At 44.5% G+C, this 26,256-nt stretch overlaps 1 protein-coding gene across 1 annotated transcript; it reads right to left on the bottom strand.

The window, feature by feature from the left end:
* Positions 1–2,669: 2,669 nt before the first annotated feature.
* LOC121437203 (sushi repeat-containing protein SRPX2-like) lies at positions 2,670–26,256 on the bottom strand. The gene is made up of 10 exons (XM_041637058.1): positions 26,175–26,256; positions 21,271–21,351; positions 12,424–12,615; positions 10,302–10,478; positions 9,924–10,050; positions 9,630–9,751; positions 5,827–6,006; positions 5,388–5,521; positions 3,855–3,976; positions 2,670–2,850 (listed from the first exon to the last, which is right to left on the bottom strand). The coding sequence occupies exons 1-10, from the start codon at positions 26,254–26,256 to the stop codon at positions 2,670–2,672; spliced, it is 1,398 nt and encodes a 465-aa protein (XP_041492992.1).

Here is a 26,256-nt window from a genome sequence, read left to right as displayed (position 1 = left end):
AAAATGATGGCTTGTCTCTCCTAAAATACCTTAGGGTTTCTTAAGTCATAATCTATAAGGACTACCAAGGAGGTTACAGTAAAGCCTTACTTACAGAAGGCAAGATTGACTTGACTACTCCAAATGAAGCAGAACGAAAGCCCCTAAAGCTCTTTTAAGCCTCAGTTGCTTGGAGCATTTACATGCAAGGGTCAGGCCCAGCTGGGAACTTTATGCAGGAGGTAGTGGGGCCCTGTGTTATCTTCTGGGCCATTCACCTACTAGCAAGTCCTGGCTCGCCACTTGAAGTGCTAGTATAAAGACAAGGAGAACATTTATCTTTCCCAATGTGTTGTCTTTGCCTTTGGAATCACAGACCTTACTCTGACCAGAAATTTCCTACATGAACTGGCTGCATTTCACCTTCTGTCTAGGATTTGCCTTTGGTCTATCAAAGCTCCAGTATTTTTCTTCAGGGAAGATGGAGAAGGGGATTCCCCCGCTTCCAAGTTCGATTTTTTTCCCCCATGTTTTACTCCACTAAGCCACTGCTTGTCTTCTCGTTTTGCCTTTTTAAACTGAGATTTCCAAGAAAGCCCCATTTGAAATTGCTTCTCTCTGATTCACCGCTATGCCTGTCTGTTGTAGGCTTATGATTTCTGTCTTAGCACTCTGCTTTAAAGAGGAATTTTCCTGGTCTGAGAGTCTTTCATTTTGCTCCTTCCACCTGAGACCACTGTGACTATTGTGGCTATAGAAGATGGAACCTTTCTCCTTCAAGTGTTCAATTATCTTGGAATGGGAAGTCGAAAAAAAAAAAAGAAGTAGAGGTCAGATGGCAGAGTGGAAGCTGACTGCTGGCGTCTGTGCCCAGCTGCCACGTACTAGCTGTGGGAATTTAGCATATTGCCTAGCTTCTCTGAGATTCAATTCCTTTAATGCGCCAATGGGAGCTAACAACAATACCTACCTCCTTTGGCTCTTGTGTCACATCTGAGTCAGTCAATAGTGTGTTTATAATGGCACCTGATACAAAGTGCATTCTTGACCATTGTTAGCTCTGTCTCCCCACCCAGCCTGCTTGCTGCTGCTTCCAGTTGCCCAAGGATGGTGCCCAGGAGAAAACGGAAGGAACAGGGTGGCTGAGCCTTGACTATGTCTCTGGCTTCCATCATTGTCTAAGGGGCAGTTCTCAGAAGCAAGGGAAGAACATCTTTTTTCAGACCCTGGTGAAACACCCCTTGGGAGACACAAGGCAGAGCAGAAACCTGCAGCCAGAGATGCATCTCAGCAGCAGTGTTTGGCGTGTGGAAGATCCTGCCTTTATTGCCCAGCAAAGAGGGGTCTGGGGGTGGACACAAAAGATGCAAGACAAAGGAAGAAAGAAAAAGGAAAGGCAGGGTTCTCTGTGTGGCCCCATTTCCACCCTCAAGTTTACTTCCAGGCCTCGTTCCTAACCTTGACCTTTGATTCCTGTAGCTACCTGCTCCGTGCTCATATCTTAAAAGTGGGTATCTCAGGAAGTTAATGCATGAGGCTATCCCTTTTGCTTTCCTGCTATGTTTGGTGGGGGGTGGTGGTATGTACATATGTATGTGTGCACATGTGCATGTACACGTATGTGCCTGTGTATGGACTTATGGAGATCAGAGGCCGGTCTTGGGTTTTGTTCCTCATGCCATTTATCACGTGGCTTGAGAAAGTATTCCTTATTTGGCCTGGTATTCACCATTAGGCTAAACTTCCTGACCAGCGAACCCCACTGATCTGCTTATCTCTACCTCTCCACTGGGATGCCAAGCGCACACCACCACATCTAGCCGTTTTACAGGGATTCTGAGGAGCAAACTCAGGTCCAAATCCTTACATGGGAAGCATTTTACCAGCTGAGCCATGTCTCCAATTCCTAGAGGCAGTCTGGTTCACAGACTGGGGGAACCTCTAATGAAGGGCCACCGCCCCAGGGGCATCATTAAAGCACTGAAGACCTCATAGGCAGAAGTTCTTGCCCACAAGCTATTTGGAGTATCTAGGTGGGAACTTCCTGCTCTGGCTGGGTGTTGCTTCCCAAACTGAAGAAAATGTTTTTCTAACTCTTGATGAAGCAATGGTTCAAGCAACATTTTTTTTTTTTTTTTTTTTTTTTTTTTTTTAGCCCAGTGTCCCGAAATGGGAAATGACAATCAGCTTCAAGAATGTTTTGTAGAGCCTGGTCACCCCTCTCCTGCTTCTCATACAGTTAATGAACTGTAAGGAAAATCTGCTTGTACTTGTTTAAAGTGTCCTGCTTGTCTGTTGTGATGATGCCCTCTGCTGTCACCATAGAGTAAAGGAGCCATTGACGCCACAGGAAATGAATGACTTTAGGATTTACTTATCGGAAAGACTTTGGAGAGCTAGGCAGAGGCTGTAGTCAGGAGAAGCCCGTCTACCCCCAACCCACTGCCCAGGGCCTGTTCTCAGTCCCTACCTACTTTCGTGTGCTCTTCAGTGCTACCTGAAGTGGAGCCTTGCTTAGGTAAAGGGATATTCTCCCCTAAAATGTTGTCTGGAGCTGTACTAGATTTGGCAAACCTCACCCCTCACCTGAGTCCTGCTCCCAACACTGTGGGCAAACATTTCCTCCTCAGTTTAAGCTACCTAGGACAGTTGCACACTGCACTTGACCTCAGCCACATCCTGGCTCAAGGTCACTCGCAGACATCCCTTTGCTCCAGATGCCTGGCCAGCTCCTGGTTGCTCAGCAGGTAGTCATCAATGAATGTGAAGATTTCCTCAGGGGTGACAGGTTCCATGTAGCGTTCCCGGTCAATACCCTGCTTGTCAATTAACACCATGTTGAAGTAGGAACGAGTGAGGCGCTGGAATTGCCTAGACAGAGCAGGCCAGAGAGATGTGAGACCTTGGTCCGAGTCCCCCAAGACTGCACTACTACCCCCTGTTCTCTTATAGCTCCACCCTTTCCCATTCCCCTCCCCTACCTGTCTCCAATCCGTTTTGCTTATTTTCGCCTCAGTTCCTAGTCTTGGTAGCCTTAGATGTCTAGCTCTCCTTCCTCACCCTGACCTGTCGTTTCTGCACCATGGTTTTCATTTTAGGCAAGGCTATTATCTACTACATGCAGGCTGCATGGAGCAACTCCAGGAGGCATATTGCAGACACCATGACTTGTATGTGTATCATCCTTAGCAGCCACAAGGTTGATGAGCAAATCCTAGTTAACTCTGCCACCTGTAGCTGCCAGTCTGCTGTCTCCTTCCTCAGAGGGTTAGCTAGTCTCTTTAACTGGCGGGAATCAGTCTGGCCCCATTGAAACTAAATCCTAGAGGTAGGTAGGTTTTGGTTCTCAAACAGAGAGCACTGATGGCTTTATTGGACCTGAGTATAATTGGGGAACTGTAAGGCCGATAATGGATAGATAATGAGAAAAGTCAACTTCTACCACCTGCTGCCTATAACCTTCTCTTTCATGAGGGACAGATAGATAGGATTCAGATTTCAGTGACCAAAGATGCCTTTTTCTCTTTTGGAGACTGAAGGTAAACAGGGGAGCTCATAAGCAATGAGATCAGAAGCTTCCTAGTGATTCACGTCTGGAGTGGAATCCTTTGTGTCTCTCTCCGTTGTGGCTCTTCAAAGTCACCTAAGGTGCTTTTATGAAAGCCCAGAGATGTGGCTTGCGGTGGGGCCTGGTTATATGTGTTTGAAACCTCCATTTAATTGTCATGTTCCATTCGAACTGAGTGTCGCTTTCCTGACTTAGTACAGCTATAAAAGTTCGAACATAAGAAGTGTCTCCAAGAGCCCCCGCTCCTGCTTGCTAGTGTCCTGTATCAGGTTCTGCCCCCCACCCCCCGCAGCCTCCCAGCCTGCACCTGAGCTCCTCAATGATGCTGGCTGATAGTTGCTGCTCCCGGATGCGCCCCACCTCCTGTGGTGGTTGCCCCACCAACTCAATAATGGTCACATGCCGCAGGTCCAGTCCACAGGTGGATTGCTGGGAGGGAAGAAAACATGAACTAGAACAGCCTTTCACACTTCAATTTGTAGGCTGCTTGGCTGACTCCCACCTATGACCACATAGGGCAACATGGGAAAGGAAGGGTTTCTGCAACAATCACACAATTTCATAATCAAGTTATCACACACTTTGAGGTCTGTGCCACCTCTTCCCTCTCATTTCTGAAGCCCTCCCTACACAAAAGAGTTTTATTTATTCTATTTCACTGTCTGAAACTGATTCACAATGTGGGGTAGAAAAGAGAAACATAATTCTTGACAGCCACCCAGTCTGATCTTTTCATCAGTCTTCTACCTACCAACCTACCAACCTGCCTACCTGCCTACCTACCAACCTGCCTACCTGCCTACCTGCCTACCTACCAACCTGCCTACCTGCCTACCTACCAACCTGCCTACCTGCCTACCTGCCTACCTACCAACCTGCCTACCTGCCTACCTGCCTACCTACCAACCTGCCTACCTGCCTACCTACCAACCTGCCTACCTGCCTACCTACCAACCTACCAACCTGCCTACCTGCCTACCTACCAACCTGCCTACCTGCCTACCTGCCTACCTGCCTACCTACCAACCTGCCTACCTGCCTACCTACCTACCTGCCTACCCGCCTACCTACCAACCTGCCTACCTGCCTACCTACCTATCTCTCCCACTCATCAGCTAAATTCACTGTGCAGCTTCCTCACTTTCCATAATGCCATGACACTATTGTCCCCATAGCGATTGACAGCACAGACCCAGAGCTAGATAGCTTGGGTTCAGTCCCAGCTCTACCATTTCCGAGCTAGTGGTCTTGGGCGAGTGTCACTGAATCTGTCTGTTTTCAGTTTCCTCACGTCTTCAGTGGGCACACAATAGTACCTACATCAGAGGGGTTGCTGGGAGAACTAGCTGTACATGTGTAAAAGCATGTCAGTCATTACCTGGTACTTACCCAGCACTTATTATACAAGTAAAATTCCTTGCAAAACACGTGTAGTTTACTCTTAATATTTACTTTAATCATAGCTATCTCACGGGCCTCTCCACATTGTTTCCCAGCCTGCACCCAGTTCTTTATATTATACATCTACCATACCAGTGAACTCACTGACCTTTCTGCAAAAATAATGCTTTTTTTTGTTCAAGGTTTTTAAATTTTATTTATTTATTTTTATTTTTTTAATTTATTTATTAAGGATTTCTGCCTCCTCCCCGCAACTGCTTCCCATTTCCCTCCCCCTCCCCCGATCATGCTCTTCGAAAAATAATGCTTTTTAAAATGCGACCAGGGTACCTAATGACAAACTGAATCAAACACTACCTACAAAAACATAGGGATATGTAGGTTTTGTGCCACACAGAGGAACCTTTTTGCTAGGCCATCCTGGGGAAGTAGGTCTCACCTGCAGCATGGAAATCTGCATTTTGTAGTATCGATTGGAGGGATCGGGAGCTGACACTATGAGGAGCCGCTGTTTCTCATAGAACTGATCCAGAAGGCCAGCAGCTGAGTTGACATTGACATTAATCTTCATAGCTAAGGCAGAAGCACATGGTCAGTCAGAAGGTGCCCTTCTTCACCTTGCAAGGCATTCTGGTCTTTTACATCCTTACCCTCCCTTCCCTGACGTGAATTCCAGAAGGAAACCTGAATATTTTATACCCTTCTTCTTGAGGTAGAAGTATTCTCTGGGAGAATGTTGGCCCTTAAAAGGTGACCTGTGTCAGAATCCCCGACCTCATATCACACACATTAATATTAGACCTCTGGACCATGGAAGAAGTTCTTCCAAAATGCCCCTGAGCCACAAGCCTGTTCACTCATTTCCTAGTTTCACTCACGAGTACAGATAGGTGGTGATCCTGACCACTGTCGACTTGACTGGCAGACTCGGGATGGGGTGCCCTGGCGTTCATAGCCACCATCACAGTGGTATTCGCAAGTGGCACCGTAGTTGTCCCCTGCAGAGGTGCAGGTGAGGTAGCCATGCTGTGGTGGCTTCAGAACCGGACAGCGTCTCACTGCCAGGGAAAAGCTCAAGTTAGGGGTTGTGATATCTCTTGTAGTCAGGAAAGGCAAAGGGGACCACTCCAGGCTTTCTAGAATAAGCGACTTTAGATAATCCAAACGAATGGCTTTCTATGTTTCCAGGAGCCAGGAAACTGGAGGTACAGTTTCCTTCCCTAAGGGATTAAAATTGAAATGCAAACACAGGCTCCTAGTTTATAGACACACACACACAAACACACACAGACATACACATAAACACACACAAACACACACACACAAACACACACACAAACACACACATACACACACAAACACACACACATACACACACACAAACACATACACATACACACACAAACACACACACATACACACACATACACAAACACATACAAAAACACACACAAACACACACAAAACACACACACAGACACACACACAGACACACACACAAACACACACAAACACATACACACATACACACACACATACACAAACACACACACAAAAACACACACACAAACACACATACACACACAAACAAACACACAGACACACATACAGACACACACAAACACACACACAAACACACACACAAACACACACAGACATACACATATCACATACACACACAAACACACACACAAACACGCACACACAAACACACACAGACATACACAAACACACACACAAACACACACAGACACACACACAAACACACACACAAACACACACACAACACACACAAACAGACACACACACAAACACAAACAAACACACACACAGACACACACACAGACACACACACAGACACACACACAAACACACACAAAAAAACACACACAAACACACACACAGACACACACACAAACACACACAAACACATACACACATACACACACATACACAAACACACACACAAAAACACACACAAACACACACAAACACACATACACACACAAACAAACACACAGACACACATACAGACACACACACAAACACACACAAACACACACACAAACACACACAGACATACACATATCACATACACACACATACACACACACAAACACACACACAGACAGACACACACACAAACACACACAAACACACACACAGACACACACACAGACACACACACAGACACACACACAAACACACACAAAAAAACACACACAAACACACACACAGACACACACACAAACACACATACACACAAACACACACACAGACACACACACAAACACACACAAACACACACACAAACACGCACACACAGACATACACATACCACATACACACACGAACACACACACAAACACACACAAACACACACAAACACACACACAAACACGCACAAACACACACAAACATGCACACACAAACACACACACAAACACACACACAAACACACACAGACATACACAAACACACACACAAACACACAAACAAACACACAAACACACACAAACACACACACAAACACACACAAACACACACAAACATGCACACACAAACACACACAAACACGCACACACAAACACACACACAAACACACACACAAACACACACACAAACACACACAAACACACACACACAAACACACACACAAACACGCACAAACACACACAAACACGCACACACAAACACACATACACACACAAACACACACACAAACACACACACAAACACACACAGACATACACAAACACACACAAACACAAACACACAAACACAAAGACACAAACACACACACAAACACACACACAAACACACACAAACACGCACACACATACACACACAAACACACACACACAAACACACACAAACACACACACAAACACGCACAAACACACACAAACATGCACACACAAACACACATACACACACAAACACACACAAACACACACAAACACACACAGACATACACAAACACACACACAAACACACAAACACAAACACACAAACACACACAAACACACACAGACATACACAAACACACACACAAACACACAAACACAAACACACAAACACAAACATGCACACACAAACACACATACACACACGCACACACAAACACACACACAAACACACACACAAACACACACACAAACACACACAAACACACACAAACATGCACACACAAACACACATACACACACGCACACACAAACACACACACAAACACACACACAAACACACACACAAACACACACAAACACACACAAACATGCACACACAAACACACACAAACACACACACAAACAGACACACAACCACACACACAAACACACACACAAACACACACACAAACACACACAAACACACACACAAACACACACACAAACACGCACAAACACACATACACATACAAACACACAAACACACACACAAACACACACAGACATACACAAACACACACAAACACAAACACACAAACACAAACACACAAACACACACACAAACACACACACAAACACACACAAACACACATACACACACAAACACACACACACACAAACACACACACAAACACACACACAGAGTCATGAGGTGAGTATAAATGAATAAAAGTAAATGTTATTATCTATTTTTGTAAACTTTTATAGATAGCCAGTGTAAAAATAACCACCTTGCAGAATGACTTTTTTCTCTTGAGACCTGCTCTCACAGTCAATATAGCACAGGCTAGAGTGAATTCTCTGTGGAGCCCAAGAGCTCTCAAACCCACTGTCTTTCTGCCCTAGATTCCTAGTGCCAATATCACGGGTATGTGCCACCACAGTTGGTCAGACTTACTTTTAATACTATATACATCAGATGAGTCCATGATGGACAAAATGATTAAACCAATCATGATACAATCTTTGAGTAGAATTATTATGTTGTGATTGAAAGTATTTATGAAAACAATTTCAAAGAATATGGGAAAAATGCTTGTGTTTTAATGAGAAGTGGAAAGGGGGGTGATCTTAAATTATATATTGTCAGTATATAGAGAGAAAAGACTTGAAGGAAGAAACTAAAATGTTATCAACAATGAGCCACATGAGATGGGGTTAAACTTATTGTTTATGAATTGCTTTAATTTTATTTTTGAGACAGCACCCTGATATGTAGCCCAGGCTGATCTTGAACTTGCTATCCTCCTGTTTCTGCCTCATGTGCTGGGATTACAGGCATGTGCTACTATACCTGGCTGTTCCTTTATTTTAAAATGTCCAATTATCAGCATGAATTACTTTAATGTTGAGAAAAGCAAAGTGAAACAATGTGACAGGAAGCAAAGAGGAAAACACCAGGCAACCAGCATTGTAGTTTCAGCAGATGTGAATGGGTGCAAAGATCGATTAGATTTGCTCACTTTCAAGGCCAAGAAAAGAAATAGACATAGACTATCTATGAATTTTATCTAGATTTAGAAAAACCATAGAGTCTCACTGGAGAGTCAAGGTTTCTGCAACGATTTTATGCCCAATTCGTATGGGTTTTCTTGATAAGTCTGTTTGATGAAGTTGGTCTTTCCCCTGCACACCCCCTATATTATCAAGAGCAGGGGGTTGCTGTGGGTTTTGGAAGGTCAAGGCAGAGCAGGAGTGTTGAATGGTGTGTCCAATGAAGACCTTTTTCTGACCTTGTACTTTTACAATGAACTTGCAGCTGGCCCTGTTGTAGGCTCGGTCATAGGCAGTGTAACGAATCACATGTTCTCCTTCAGGAAAGTGAGAACCGGGCTCTGGGCCCCGAAGTGTCACCCTGCAGGAGACAGGATGAAGGTGTTACTGAGCTCCAAAGGGAAAGGTGTTGAGAATTGAGATCTGAGGCACACCATCACTTCAGGCACTGCCTGTACGGTCTGACTGTGAGTACCCCGGGGAACTGGGAGAAACTGCAGGGGACACAGGAGGCATGCACGCCACAAGCTTACCTGGTGATGGTACCATCAGCAGAATCTTTCACCAAGGGTGGGTCCCAGTACACGCGAGCGGTTAGTTTCTCTGGCTCTGCCATCTTCTCTCGTGAGTGAGGACAACGGATCTTGGGTGGATCTATGTCTGCCAAGGTCAAGGATCAAATGTGGGTTTATAGATCCCCTACCTTCTCTGCTGGAAGCAATATTACACAGCACTGGTACATGAAAGAACAAAAGTTCACCTTTATTTAAGAAAGGGGAAAGGAGCCTGGCTCTATAGGCAATAATGCTATGCCCATTGTGTATTCTCAGACACAATGTGTATGAATTGTGTGAGTGCAGTGTCAGGTCCCTTTTGGCAGCAGAATAACAGGAGGCTCTCCCAGCATTTACCTACACATACAGGCTCGCCTCCACTCCATTGTCCATCTTCCATGCAGATGCGACTGCGGTCACCTTCCAGGTGGTAGCCACTGGCACAGCTATAGTCACAGCGGGAATCGAGCAGCACCCCGTTTGTGCAGGTGTAGCTGCCGCTAGTGATGAATGGCAGTGCATGGCATCTCATCTCTAAGAGAGAACCAAACAGCGAGTTCAACTCCCCGTGGGACCATCTGGAGGTGATATGTGAGCATCTACCATAGGGAGATCCATGTCATATTCAACAGAAACTATGGAAAACTCATCCAGGCTGCTCTTAACATTTTCTATGGAACTGCCTTTCCTTCAATTTGCTTTTTATCTTCATATTACAAAGTAAAGAAGCAAACTTAGTTGGATGAATAGTGGAGTCTGAAAAATGTAAATCAGTGGTCTGAGTCCATGATTATCGAAATAAGACCCCTTTTGGCATACTAACTTTACCTCTTGTTCTGTGATTCACTTCTCTGAGCCTCTCTGTTTTTCATCAGTAAAATATATTGACCTCCCCCAACAATTGAAAGAAAGCATCAATAATGGTTAATTTTTGATTCTTGTTCCTTAGATGTCGTGTCCTCTTCAAATGTTATGTGCCCTAAAGCATGTTCAAAGCTCCTTGGCTGGGCACACAGTTCAGCCAAGGCTCACTTACAGTCAGCTGGCTTTCTGTCCACGCCCGTCAGACCACTGTCTGGAGGGCATGGTAATATTTAATAAAAGTGGAATCTGTGTGCTTTAGAGGCTGTTAGCACAGGATAGTTTTGAGTCTGTCGTTAGTCTTCTCTGTGACAGTGGATACTTGAGAGAAGGAAGCCACGCACAATTCTTTAGCCTAAGTTAAAATCCTGCGTAATGTGTGAATGTTAAAACTTTCTAGAAAAAAATTGTATATAGGCTCTGTTCATTTTTGCTTCCTGACTAAACTAAGCTCAAAGATTATTGCTTTGCTCTTTTCCTGTATTTGTTACATAAAAGTCACATCTAAAAATGACCTACTTGAAATCAGAACCAGAAATCAGAAAGATTGGTCTCTTTGGATATGACAGTGAAAACAACATATTCACCCATGAGGAAGGTCAAAGCTAAATACAGGACTCAATTGCAATAGCCACCTTATTCTAGGCCCCTGGAAATGGGTATATTTCTATGCTTTCGACTAGTTTTATGTTTATAACTCACAGCCTTATATCTGTTTTATCAATTACAATTCAAATTCATTTGGCAACTGATGGTGTTTAGGCTGGAGTTTAGGGCCTAAGGCAAGTTATTTATCACCACCGAAAGGGTTGGAGTGGCTCTTTTCTGTCCCTCCACCTTCTCCTCTCCTTCATAGCTTCTCTTCTCAGCAAGCATATTTATCTCTGAATGCTCAGGACATCCACATCCAGGAGGGCAACATGCATGCACACACATTTCAGTTTCTATCCCATTGGCCCATCGGCCACCCAAGCAGGGCTGAGGAGCTGGGGGAGCTCCTGAAGCATCCCCTGTAGAGCCCTGTGCACACATGGATGCCTGTCACATGGTATTTGTTGATTGCATGGAAGACAAATCGCCGCCGCCAAAGGGCTGAAGAATATGAATAAAAGGTAGGGTTTTGGGAGTTGAAGAGATAGGATTTGAGTTATGTGTGTATTTCCTTCCCCGTATTGTGGCAATGGGGATTCTTCCTACTTTAAGGAGAAAATAATGACCAGCAGATGTCTCATTAGCTTTACTGGCAAGACGTTCTGAGGCTGTAGGCTAGGAAGGATGGCACTTGACCACAAGTGGGAAAGAGTCTGGAACACATCCTTGGAAGCTCCAAGAGGTGGCCCAGGTCCACATGCATTCCACATGGCCAAGTCTTGTCCTCCTCCACACATCTCTGGGTTCTGTGAGTCATAGTGGCTGCCTGCCGCTTAACTACCCATATTACTTGGACAGTAATCACATACAGAGAAAATCAACTCCAATGTCAGGAAGAGGAGCTCTGTTGGAGGCCTATGGAAAATTCCCAACTTTCACTGAGTAAAACTTCCAGGTATATACCGTCCATGGCCAGCGGGCTGCCTTTTCTCTCACACATACCAGTACCTGCTCCTGTTTGACTTACGCCTGCAGTAGGCCGTTCCAGACCAACGGTGGCTTGGCAAGCATTGCACCGACCTCCGTCCAATCAGTCGAAAGCCACGGTCACAGGAGAGCTCACAACGTGTGCCTAGGCTGCTGTGATAATTTCCTCCCCTTGGTGAGTAGCATGTGGCTTCTCCATCCTGGATATTCAATGTATAACACCATCTGGGGACTGTAGTAGCAGAAGAAAAGTAAGCTGGAAGTACAGTAATCAACCTTACACAAAGAACAATAGGCAGCTGGGTAAAGCTGCTGCGAGCAGAAGAGGTGGCCCTCATCAGGGACGAGCACACCAACTGATTGTCTAGTGCTTAACAGTCAACCCCGAGAAGGTACATACATTATACAAAGATAAACATTAGATTAACTTCATAATATAATATGAACTTCAGGTCAAGGTGTTTGCTCAAGTGAAAAGAAAACCTGGGTCCCCACACAATCTTATACACTGTTTAATGCGCCTCTATCCGTAACCGTCAAAAACTACTTCTATGTGTGACTAGTGGAGTTAATGAGTTCCATCTCTGTATAAGCAAGATGTGCGGGCGCATGTGATGCCACAGATAAAGTGTAAGTGTCCTTTGGGAAGCTAGAGAAGCAAGACTCCGTTATAGGGCAAGTATACAGCGGCACACATAGGCAATACCATCTGCACAGAGTGCACATCAGTAGCTGCCAGAGGTTAGAGGTAAAGACAAGGGAGAAGTGCGAAATGGCAGCATGGGACAAGTTTCGGACACCTCAGAAATAGGTGAAATAAAACTCTTCTCCCCCTTTGATGTTAGTTGTCTTACTCCAGATAGTTGTCAAAACTCATAGAACTGTACACCAGAAAGTACATGCTGCTATATGCAAATTTAAAAAGCCTTTAAAAAGACATGGAAAATATAAATTAGAGAAGGAACAGGAACATGACATCAAAGCAGACTACTGGGGACCGAAAAGCCAATGCCAGTTCAGCACCAGGCATACCAGTGTACAGGCTGGTTGCACCATAAAGACACCTTACTGATGACAAAATAATGCCCCTTCCTCTGGTTCCTTGTTCTTGTTTAGTTTTTGAGACTGCATCTGTTGTCTAGTCCCTGCTGGCCTTAGATTCATGGGTCCCTGCCTTCATCTCCCAAGTGGTGGAATGGCAGGTCTGTGCTGCTTGTCCTAGATGGTTCAGACTGGAGAGGGATACAGGGAGACAACTGGATGGTGGCCTGCACGAGGTTACCCGTGCAGCACGGCGCAGAATTGTTTGTGTAGGATTTGGAAGGCAAAAGCACCATATAAGCTTATTTGATTTTCAAATCCCGGGGAGAAAGATAGGGGCAACTTTTACCCAAAGCACAGTACATTGGGAGGTCAAGAAACAATGAAGGGCTGGGGCCTCTGCTTGCATGCAACTGGAGAAGGAGGACAGATGACAGAGAGAAAACGCTTTCTCAACCAGTGGCATGCTTGAGGCTTCTAGTATTAGCTTCAATCGGTGGCAGTTACAAGGCTGCCATCTGGAGACACCATCTCTGAATTACATAATGTTTCTTAAGTGCTAGGTTTGCGGAGCTGCTGATTACACAGCTATAACACATAGCACAAAGACTTATGTGGGAGGCTGGGACCTCAAAAGCATCTCTGTTCTATTTGTCCCCCATATTCTGTCAAGAAAACGCACACCAGCGTGAAACTGGCAGAGGAAACAAAAATAGAAGAGAGAAATACGAAGCTCAGAATCAATGCAAAGAGAGTGCTATGAGCCCAGCTACTGTAAATAAGTTCAAACTTGCTGGCCTGGTCTCAGAAAGACAAATATCACAGATTTTTAAATATTTGTGATTCCTAGACTTTATACAGATGTAGAAAATCATGAACAAATAGAGCTGTATAGGGGAACAGAGGGGAAAATGGAAGCAGTGCAGTGTGAAGAACAGGAAGGCAGAGGGAGGGAGGGAATTCATTTAACACACAGTATATACGTGTAGGAACTTTTTAAAAAAAATTGCCAGCCCAAAGGAATTGTGACATAAGGACAGAAAGTCAGGAGACAGGAGGTGGAGTTTTCAAATAAGGGAGAAGGTAGTTTCTAGGAAGTGTATGCTGGTGGCCTTGACTTTCAAGGTGAGGCTTCTGAGCTCGCAGGAGCACTCAAGAACAAGTAATTCCAGATTGACTTCATTTCCTTTTTGGGTAGGGCTGCTAGACCGGTAGAACAGGGATGCTGATAGGTGCATTGGTGCATTACATGGAAGTCAGTGAGGCGTGGCAGACAATGCATTTCACGCCAGTGCCAGCGCGGCGAATGAGATGAAGGAACACAGCAGAGGTGACAATACAGTTAGAGTCATAACTACTCCATACTAACTGTACGGAAGGACTGCCAGTGGCAGCTGGACTGTGGTCAGATAGTGCTTGCAGCTAAAGTGTCTGCTGGGAAATGTAGTAATTCTGAGTCCTGTGCTTAGGCAGCATGCTTTCCTTTTGTGTTCCTCCCTCCCATAGAGTTTTCCCAGTAGCCCTGTGAATCACGCAGTATTTATCCCTATTTTTCAATGACTTTGGTCAGAGCCATGATGGAACCCAAGTTTGCCTATTCTAAAAACTTGTTCTTTCTATGTACAAAATCTGTCACGGCAGCTGGTATTTTGAAGAATCCACTGATCTTTTGAAGAAGGACTCTATCCACCTGTTTCAAGACTCCCAAAGTGTAAAGAGCTACACAGTGAAATATCTCCTTTCAGTCCCTCTCATATGGCTATGTGCATTCCCTCCATTTCCAAAGAACCTATGACCGCAATTTATAGACAGAATGCAAACCCCTGTATAATGTCTTACTTTTCTTTGCTCCTTTCACACATACAGGAGCATATTGTGTGTATGGTTCCTGCCATTACTTTCTATTTTGTGGTTCGTGGGATCAAACCCAGGACCTTATTTATGCATGCTGGGCAAGTGCTCTATCACTGGCCTAGTTATAACCACTATTTTTAAGTGAATAATTTAAAGATCTTTGCATAGCCCACCATAGCAAGTGTGTACTTTAATTAAATGGAATAACATTTATAGAACACTTAGTATTATGAGTGACATGTAATAATAACTTGCCCAGAGTTAAAAAAAAAAACCTGGGAAGGTGCTCTCTCGCTCTCTCTTTCTTGCTCTCTCTCCCTCCTCTCTCTCTCCCCTCTCTCTCCTTCTCTCTTCTCTCTCTCTCCTCTCTCTCCCTCTCCTTCTCTCTTCTCTCTCTCTCCTCTCTCTCTCCCTCCTCTCTCTCCCTCTCCTCTCTTTCTCCCTCTCTCTTCTCTCTCTCTCTCCCTCTCCCCCCTCCCTTCCTCTCCCCCCCCTCCCCCGGCACACAAGGGCCAGAAAGACTGACAAAGAAAGACCATCTCTGTAAGCTAGGCAGTGACTAGTTTTCTCAGGGTTGAAGCAAGCTGTGAAGCAGCTGCTTAGCTCCCAGCAAACTAAGGCTGCACAGCAGAGCAAGGTTTCTGACTCCACGCAGGTTTCCTGATAAGAGAATGGCAGAAAGTGTGAGGTTTGTGAAAATAATGGCAAACTATGTGGGCAGTGTTCCCTAAAATAAGGCTATGCCTTTTCCTTGTTGTCTCTTGTTTTATCTCTTAAAAAAACAGTTACATTTTAAATAAAAGAGAGGGAATAAGCACAGCTTTAGAGTCAGACAGACCTATGTTTAAATGTTTCTTCTGCCTCGTTAAGTCTGTTACCCTAAGACTCCCCTGAGCTTAGTTTTCTGGTCTGTAAAATGGCAGATAATAAAGCAGCTCAATGTAACTGTGGTGAGAATCGAATAAAACCCCACACATGCTGGGCGGTGGTGACACAGGCCTCTAATTTCAGTACTCGGGAGGCAGAGACAGATGGATCTCTGTGAGTTCAAGGCCAGCTTGGTCTACAGCTCTAGTTCCAGGATAGCCAGGGCTACATTGAGAAACCAAAAAACTCAAAAACAAAACCAAAAACCTGCAAAAACAAACAAAAATGAAACAAAACAAAAAACAAACAACCACACACATGAAACACCCAGTGCCAGGAATGATTTTTTCTAAGTCACTGTCTGGGTTGGAGCTGCTGTCTCACGTGTCTCCAAGCACCAATACACAGGTATTCATTCCAGTACTTCCACTTGGTGACGGCACCTCTAAACTGAAGGAAGTTTGGAAATAGTACAGTTGCAAAGAAAATGATTACAAGGCGCAAAAGGGATTACAAAGGAGGCCAGGACCTGAGGTTGTACTTTTCCTGGCCAAGCCTTTGCATGCATCATTGATAGTCTGAGTTTGGTTTAAGCCTGGAGACAAAGTTGCAAAGAGAGCTACTGGATACTAGACACCAGGGCAAATGCTACTGTGTGACATAGAAGTTTCTCAAGGGCTCTTTGATAATTGCAAAAAACAACCAGTGAGGTAGGTAAGTTGTAACAATGGGGATGCCAAACCCTCCAAAAATAGTTCTGGAGCTGGACTCGTGGGTTGGTGGCAGAACACTTGGCTAGCAGGCACGAGACACTGAGTTTGGTTCACAGCACCACATAAAGAAGAACCATTTGAATTTGATGCTTTTTAGTGTCAGATTCTTCCATTTTTGGTTCCCAGGAGGCTAACGGTCAGCACCTACTTTTCTGTGCTTCTGTGGGAGTGGGAGTGATATACTTGGTTGCCTTTGTTAAACAGCTATCTGTTCAGAGCGATAAACAGTAAATAAGGAAAGGCCAGGTGAGTGAGTGGCTTTGGCAAATAAATAAATAAACAAACCAAACATTCGTTTCAGAAGAGGTACTAGTCGAGGCCGAATTAAAAAATGAGCGTCAGCAAGATGGCTGAGTGGGTAAATGCTCTTGCCAGCAAGCCTGATGACCTATGTTACATCCACAGGGTTCACAAGTTAGAAGGAGGGAGCCAACTCTCTGGCAAATGGTCCTCTGGCCTCCACACATGTGCTTCGGCATACTTCCTCCAAGTAAATGAATAAATGTAATAGGAAAAATGAATTAATGGGTGGGGAAAACCCAGTGTGTACTAAATCAATTTGTGGGAAAAAAGTATGGATTTTTCATTAATTTGTTGGAAAAAACAGTAGCTAAAGCACGGATTTTATGTGGAAACATGGTGTAAAAAGTTGTCAGATTGGGACACAAGGCTAGATTTAAAATGGGTTTACTAGGTCATTATATAGGGGTAATGTGGAAACTTAAGCCATGGAATCTAATTAGAAAACAACAGCCTTTGTCTTCGTATGGAATAGTAATAATTCCAATCCCATGTATTCACCAATGATAGCTATTGGTGAATAAATGACTAATGAGAACTGATGAGGAAAGGGGGTTATCAAATGTGACGGGGATTTTTAGAAGTGACACTGGAGTATTTTGAAGTCTGAGTCACTAAGGGGATGGTGGTAGTATTATCGTAAAGTAGGACAGTCAGGTTGCAGTAGAACTTTCTTCAGATAAGACAAAAAAATTTCACTTTAGACATCTCTAAATGGGTGAGTCTAGCAGTGTTAGAGATGCAGTTCAGGAACTCTGAAGCTAAGGCACTGCTGCCCAAAATTCAGATCCCAGCCTTCTGCTGTCTATGGTCACTGCCAGAGACCCCATTTCCTATCTTGGCTTCAACTATGATCAGAATAGGGAACTTACGTGAAATCCAAGGAAGGGGAAACAATAACAAACGGATGTGCTTACTGTTGTTTAAGAAACTAAGAATACTGAAGTTCAAGGTCATAGGATTTGGTGTTCAAGGGAGAACTATCATTTTCAAGATGTGTTGTGTCAGCTGGAGATACGTGAGTGGATGGGGAAACAGGCTGCAGGGAATTTAGAGTCAGAGGTAGTGATTGAGCACCATTAGCAGTAAAAGAAGACAATAAAGTGATAGCTAGAAAGGTGCATAGAAGAACCCCAAACTTGGATCATTTTTCTACTGGAACTGCTTTCTCAAAGGTCACCATTTACTGCCTGAGTAACTGAAATATTTGCTATCATTTGATCTCTTTGCGATGCTTGACATAGCTGATTCCATATCCTTTCCACATTTCTAAATTTTCATCTGCAGCTTTTGTAATATTCTCGATAGACAATCTTCTTCTACACTGACTACGATTTCTCTCTCTCATTTGCTGTATCTTGTTCTCCTACTCATATAGAACAGTGTTTTCTAAAGCATTGACCTTGTCTTTCTTTAGAGAACTCTTTCATTTAAGCCGGGTGTTCAAAAAACTTCCTCTCTCTCTTTCAACTGTCTACCCAGCAACCTTCCAGGTCAGTTTTCTTTTGTTTTTCTTGTGTGTGTGTGTGTGTGTGTGTGTGTGTGTGTGTGTGTGTATACATCTACACAAGTGCCTGCTCACACATGTAGTTGTGTCTGTGTGTCCTTATCCTGTGTAGTGCCAGGGATTGAACTCAGCTTGAGCCATTTCTTTGACTCCTGGTTTACTTTTTGTTTCGTTTTTCTTCCTCCCTCCCTCCCTCCCTCCCTCCTTCCCTCCCTCCCTTCATCTCTCCTTCTGTCCCTCCCTTTCTCCTCCTTCCTTCCTCTCTCTCTTTCTTTCTTTCTTTCCTTCTTTCTTCCTTTCTTTCTGTCTTCCTTTCTTCCTTTCTTCCAAGGCAGGGTTTCTCTGCATAGTCCTAGCTGTCCTGGAACTAGCTCTTGTAGAGAGAGACAGGCCTTGAACTCACAGAGATCTGTCTGCCTCTGCCCCTGAGTGCTAGGATTAAAGGCATGTTCCACCACTGCCTGGCCCTAGTTTACTTTTTAAACTTTGTCTATCTGAAAAGGTTTTTAAGAGTCCTCGTTGGTATTCAGATTAGGTTCTTTCAGACATTAGTTTCTTGACCCCTTTGCACATCAAATCTGCACTCAGTCTTCTTATCTCCTTTGAGACATCTCTGGAATGCATCCTTTAATGATGATGCTGGGAATCAAACCCAGGAGAGCCTTCTACACCTGCATTCACTCTGCTTTTGAACCTCACCTCTAGTCCCTCTGAGGTCCATCCTTACTCTATATTTTGTTTGGTTTTGTTTTTGTTTTTCAAAACAGGGTTTCTCTATGTTAAAGTCCTAGCTGCCCTGGAACTACCTCTTGTAGACCAGGCTGGCCTCAAACTCACAGAGATCTGCCTACCTCTGCCATCTGAGTGCTGGTTGGCCTATGCCACCATTGCCCAGCAGTATGGTAGGCTTTTTTTTTTTTAAAAAAAAAGCAGAGGTGAAATATACATTTGTAGAGTCTGCCAAAATTGCTGATCAACTTAAAAATGCACTAGGGCTACAGTTGACAGAGTAGTTGTCTAGCAGGCGTGAGGCCCTGGGTTCAATCCCCAGACTGCATGCATCAGGCATGTTGGCACTTGCCTGTAAGTCCACCATTCTGTGAGTTTGAGGCCAGCCTGGTCTACAAGAGTGCCTCCCTAGTGCTGGGATTAAAGGTGCCACTACTGCCCAGCTCTTACTCTACTTTTATTTGCCCCCAGAATCAAATGTTTCTACCTCACATTATTGTAACTGTTTCCTGGAAACTCTCCCCAGCTCAGGCTTTCCTTCTTCTAACCCATATTTTATTTTCTAAAGAGAATAACTTACTTAGTGCTCTGAAATACCGTTTACAGTGTCGCTTCCCCATGAAAAATCACAATAACAGCTAAACTCTTACGTGTGTCCAGGAAAGCATGGACAGAGATAATCATAAACTGAAGTCATATTTGACACCACCTACACTAACTTTCTATCTGATAAAAGAATTACTGTTCAGCATTCTTACTGACTCTCCTTAGAAGGACCCCTATGTCACTGGGCCTTTCCTAATTCGCTCTTTATTCAATTCTCTTCTCTACTACTCCACCCATATTCCATCCCTTCAAGTCAGTGTAATTTCCTCTTAGTTCTTTAGAGCAGTGAATTTGGTTTTCCCTTAACATCTTTGGCCATCTGCTTTGGCAAATGTCTGCTTATCACCTCTCCCAGTTCACAGCAGTCTGCTCATCATTCAGCCCCTTTCCTGAATGTCATCTTTCATGCATGACCACTTTCCTGAAGTCTTCATCTTAAACTCCTGCTTCATTTATAGCTACCGTACAGTTTCCCATTTATTTACTCTGCGTGTGTTAATTTTATTCTCGCTTCATGCCCACCAGAATGCAAGCTCATGGGGGGGGGGGGCAGAACCCTGTAGTAGTCCTTGTATTTCCCATAGGCTCACCCTGCACAGGAATAGGCAAAGAGCAGGGACTCAGTCCATGCTGAATGACTCATAATAGGTGAGCAACCTTCAGGCCAGGGAGGTGAAACCACACAGCAAGTCAGTAACCAAGTTTGTAATTAGAAATTATAGTACAGCTGCTGGGTGTGGAGGTGCATCCCTGGAACCTCAACACCAAAGAGACTGAGGCAGAGCTGTCCAGGGATACCTAGTGAGACCCTGTCTCAAGAAAGAAATGAACGAAACAAGAGGGCTTGGGCTCAGAGCCACAGTGGATGCATAAAAACAAAACAAAAGGACAAACAAAACCAAAATAAAAACAACCACAACAAAAACCATAGCTCGAGACAGGGTTTCTCTGTAGCTTTGGAGCCTGCCCTGGAACTCACTTTGTAGACCAGGCTGGTCTCGAACTCACAGAGATCCACCTGCCTCTGCCTCCCGAGTGCTGGGACTAAAGGCGTGCGCCACCATCGCCTGCCTAAAACCATAACTCTTGATTCTCTGAGCTTCAATTGGAACGAACACATAAACTAAGCATTGCTGGGGATGTTTCTGGGAAGATCCAGGTCTTAGTCCAGAAAACATCCTCCTTGAGCTTGAGAAGCAAGGAGAATTACCTCGGTAGTCCAAGGTGCGGGCGGCTGGGACCTCTTCTGCATATACTTCATTGTAACTTTCCTCTGGAGAGTAGCCGGACCCTAGGATGAGAAACAAAATACAAAAGTGTATTCATTTCCCACTCGGCTATTTCCCAGTACCCTAACCCCTGTCTTTTTCTGGGGACCTGGCACTTCAGGATAGGGCTGCCAAGTGATTTGTAAAACTGCAGAACCTGCTGTGGGTGAGTTTGATCATATGAGGCCCACAGAGAGCAACCCCAGAGAGGGGAGGGGTGGTGGGGGTGGGCTCTGGTTGTATTAGATGACTTTTGACTCAGAGTCTGTAAATAAAGAAGAGGAAAAGATGGCATCTTCAATAACTGGTGCTGGTCAAACTGGATAGCTACATGGAAAATACTCAAGCTTGATCACTATGTCTCACCATGTATATAACTCCAAGGCCTTCAGCATAAGACCTGATATCATGAGATTAATAAAGGAGAAAGTAAGAGGTATCTTTGAACTCATAGACACAGGAAAAATCTTTCTTAACAGTTCTGGTAGTATCGACATTAAGACCAACAATTGACAAAAGGGATAACCTGAAACTAAAAACTGCTATACAGCAAAAAACTGGACTTCTTAACCACCTATCAATCCTGCCAGTCTAGACAATAAACGGCTAGTCCCTTGATAAAGCTCACTAGTCTTCGTGAGACACCGATAGCCACGCTCTGGGGATAGACTGTTGTCCCAGCTCTGAGGAAATAATAGCACCTAAGTGTCTTCTCCAGTGACAGACAGTATGCAGTTCTCCAAGGGAAACAGCGTTTCAAGCTCACTCACTAGCCTACAGGACATATTAACCACCTGACTGTTATTGCTCTTGGCCTGCCAAGACAGAGATGGATGGCTTAACGGGCAAAAGGGAAGGGGAATTCTTTCATAAGCACTTTATTGCAGCTTGCAGTAAAAAGATAAGTCAGAGGAAGTTTCTCTCTCTCTCTCTCTCTCTCTCTCTCTCTCTCTCTCTCTTTCTCTCTGTTCCAGATTGAACTTAGGGCCTCACACATGTAGTGCCATGGCTCTATGGCACGGCCCTCACAGTAAGCTCCCCCTCCAAAGGCAGAGTCCTTGAGGTAATTTCCTCTTCTTCCGGTAGGAGCAGGTTTAGCAGTGAGTGAGCTGCTGAACTACTTCCGTGCAGTTGAGTGGCACAGTTCCTAGTGGTGGCAGGTCTGCGGCTGTCGCGGAGACTAAACAGTATGTTCCCCCAGACGCAGGAAATCAGTCACGAATGTGAACTAATTGGAAAACAATTTAGTTCTTTCCATAGCAAAGTTTCCGGAAGGCCTTCTCTAAAGTCCCTGAGCTCTAATGCATGTTCAGGAAAAGGGCAGGCAGCCCTGTTGGAGTCTGAAGACAATTCTCCATTTCCAGGAGAGGGTGTACTTTCCAAGAGTGGGCAGGGCTTTAGAGCTGGAGCCCTTTGACCTGTGTAAACACACCAAACATAAGCTTGTGGGCTTTTCTTGGGCAGAGCACAGGACCTCCTGCACTAAAGGGTGGAGCAGAGGGCAAGATGATGAAGCTCCTTGACTCCCCAGGGCCCAGGCTAGGAATGTGTGTGTGTGTGTGTGTGTGTGTGTGTGTGTGTGTTGGGGGTGGGTGTGGATGTCAGTCCAACTTGGTAAACATGGGATGAATCAAATTGCAAGTTTGTCTTATGAAATCATATCCTCATTGGTTTACCCTCATTCCAAAGGAAAGGGTTCATTTTTTCTCTTCAGTCTGATGCTTTTCACATTTCTCCACTGACTTTCCTTTCTTTCTCCCCGGGTCCCTCTTCTTTCCTTTCCCACATGGGAGGTTTGTTTGTGCAGCATGGACTCCTTGTCAGCTGTTTCCGTTTAGTGTTAGTCTCAATCCCTCACAGCTCCTGGAAGCAGGAGGCCAGCTGTGCTTGGCTCCCTAAAGCATTCGGTCTCCCCATTCTCACTGCAGAGCTAGCCTGTGAGGAAACGCTCCTCAGGGAGCAGCTGTTCGCCAGAAGCCGAAGCAGGGTGTCATAGGCCTATGTCTGGATAAAGTGATGACAATGACAACTTAGCCCTTACTCTGTAGAGCATATGCTAGCTCATTATGTTGCCATAACGTCTCAACTGGGTACACATCATTAACACTCTCCTATGTGTAGACACAGGCTGACTCGGGAATAAAGGGAGTGGCCCACGGCCTCCGAGATAGTACATTGCAGAGTAGACCTCACAGCCCAGGCCTGTTTGAACCCCATGGACTACATTCAGATACTAAACTTTAAATGGTGGTAGAGAAGGTGTTATGACTATGTCCAGAAGGGATAGAGAACCAAAGTCTGTCTTGCAATCTAGTATTTTTTTACTGTGGCAATGGGGTGGGGTAGGGGAAACCATAGACTACCATGCATTTTATACTATTCCAGAATTACAGGGGATGTGGGAGAGCTGAGGGGAAGACTCAATCACATAATTATAGTTTCTACCAGTGTGCGGAGGTAGCTAAGCCAGTGCTAGGTTTCCTTTGTACCAGGAATGAGCTTGGGCTAGCTAACCGCTTCAACTTTCCCGTCTCCTAGTTGCCTACTTGTGAATATTTTATGCACATGTTAGGATACTGAAGTGGCTATAAGAATGAAGCTAGACAGAAGGACACTGCCCCTGCATCATTCCATTTGCTTGAACATCTCTTGGTTCCTTTGCATTGGTCAGTGGTTGCTTACTGTGTGGTTGGTTACTGGGTTTCTTCAAATTCCACAGTCAAGTGGGATGCTCTACATCCAGCCCTTCATGATTGTATGGTTGAAAAGGTATTTCATAATTGAAGATGTTAAGAGCCACATTAATGCCTGGCCTCTGATGACAAATACAGCAGGACTCCCTGATATATATATATATATATATATATATATATATATATATATATATATATATATATATAGAGAGAGAGAGAGAGAGAGAGACTGCAGTACACATCTTTAACACACTCAGCTTCATGTATAGTCTCTAACATTTCCAGCTCTCTGTTGATTATTCCTGGATGCATTTTCTAACTTGCCCTGAGTCTACACTTGGTGGCTTTCTTTGTGCCATTCCAATTAGAGAACAAAGCCAAACAAGAGAACAAAACTGTCCTTGTGAGTTAAAGGCAAAGTTCATCATGTATTTTCTGAATGAATGAATGAATGGGCAAATGGACACAAACCCAGTGGTTAAGCCAGCACTGAAGGGAAGAATCTTTAAATCTCCAAGTATCTACCATCATGCAGCCCTTTCTAAGAAGGCTTGCAGGGCTGCCAGAGACTTAGCAGCCTGGGTTCCTTCCAAGCAGAGTTGACTGTGGTGATTCGTGGAGAAATGGGGAGTGTCTGATTCGCAAACAGCCCCCTGAGAACCTCAAATGAAGTTGAGTGTTTTTAATATCTTGTCTGAAAACCTCTAGCATCTCGGGCTTTAAAGAGTTTCATACAGGGGTTCAGAATTGGAGTTTCAACCATCGGATCTCCATTCCCTTAGTGCCGTGGTCTTTTGGATAGATTTTGGTCTTCTAGACTTGAAGTCAGCGGCCATTTGGGGAGAACAGCTGCATGTTTATCTCCCGAAGACTTGGGACTCTCTTAACCTCAAACAGTGTGTGTTCTGCCAAGGGCTTGATTTGAATTTCTTCAGCTGAATGTCAGCCCTTGTGCTTTACCCCCTATGAAGCCAGGTTAAGCCAAAGCGGGGAAGAAGCTTGCATACTTGTTTGAAAGCTGGATGCAGCTGTTCCAGACAAATAGAGCTGCTGCCAAAGGCCTCTACCAGGAGCTAGGGTTATGTGGAAAATTTTAGCTGCGATGGTGGTGGCTATGATGGTTGCAGTTTGTTATTTACTCATCTCTGGATATTTTCCTAACCCCACTGGCTGGGACTGTCTCATTCCCCTAGCTCACTCCAGCCCCTGTGAGGGCAGACATTGCAGGCCACAGAATATTCTTAGCACTTGAAATGGCAATGGAACCCAATCAAAAACCTCTGTATGGTGGTTCAGTATCCTTTCCCTGTCCCCCTTGCATGCTCCCCCTCCCCACTCCTCAGAGCATTCTTGTTAGCTCGCTATGTCTCCCAAGGGTGCAGAGTGAAATAGTTGAGGACTCCAGAAAGCTGTTTCCTTTCTGAAATAAGGAAAAACCCCAAAGAGCCTGGGGTATTCCTAATTAAGAGAATGTGGTCTGTACTGTCATTGACTGTGTTAGCCAAAAAAGGCTATACAAATCCTATAGGTAAACTCTGGGAGGAAGAAAGAAAAAAAGGGGGGGTTGTCTTGTGGGTTCTCCCCTCTTAGTAGACTGCCTGTCTCCCCCTTTTTCTTTCTGAAAGATGATCTGAGTCCTGTTTTATAGTCTTGACAAGGATATTTGACTCAGGGAAGAATTAATATTAATAAATATTTGGCTTATTAAAAGCATCTTAGAAGTTATCAGTGGGCTGTGGATGGAGTTCAGTGGTAGAGAACATGCCTAGCATTTGTGAGACTCTACGTTCAACCCCGTGCATAGAAAGCAAGACAAAACAAAACAAAACAAACACACAGCCAAACCTAAAAACGCCACTGTTGTCACGAAGTTAAGTGAAAATGACAACTGAAAAGAAGAAAATAGGAAGCATCACCTCAAAGGTCACCTTATCCCACTCTTCCACTTTAGTTAGTGTAGCCCTAATGGGTGGGGTACCTCTTGCTGGGGTGCCTCATGGGCCGTGGTTGGTAGCCCTTTTTAATCTTTGGCCGTCTTTATTGTCACCCATCAGCTTTTCTCTGCATCTAGTAGTCTCATTCTTCCTTCTATGTCTTGGAATAACAGTTCTTGACCTCCCTAGAAGGAACGGACAACAGCTCCCAGGACTCACCTGCGTACCATGTTGGGGTCACTGCTGGCGTTAGGAAGAGCAGCAGGGAGAGAGCACCTCCTTGAGTCAGTTGACCAGCCAT

This window comes from Microtus oregoni, unplaced genomic scaffold (assembly GCF_018167655.1).
Source record: "Microtus oregoni isolate MIOR12 unplaced genomic scaffold, Mior012 000050F_ref0000143, whole genome shotgun sequence".
Classification (NCBI taxonomy): Eukaryota; Metazoa; Chordata; class Mammalia; order Rodentia; family Cricetidae; genus Microtus; species Microtus oregoni.
The sequence above is the reverse complement of the archived record's forward strand: the minus strand, read 5'-3'. Positions and strand labels throughout refer to the sequence as shown.

Bases quoted from the DNA above. Each gene is read 5' to 3' on its own strand.
- LOC121437203 (XM_041637058.1), bottom strand. From the start codon at position 26,256: ATGGCTGGTCAACTGACTCAAGGAGGTGCTCTCTCCCTGCTGCTCTTC. The intron at 10,051-10,301 runs GTAAATGCTGGG...TGACCTTGGCAG, and splicing joins AGGCGAGCCTGTATGTGTAG to ACATAGATCCACCCAAGATC. The intron at 9,752-9,923 runs GTAAGCTTGTGG...TGTCTCCTGCAG, and splicing joins GCTGATGGTACCATCACCAG to GGTGACACTTCGGGGCCCAG.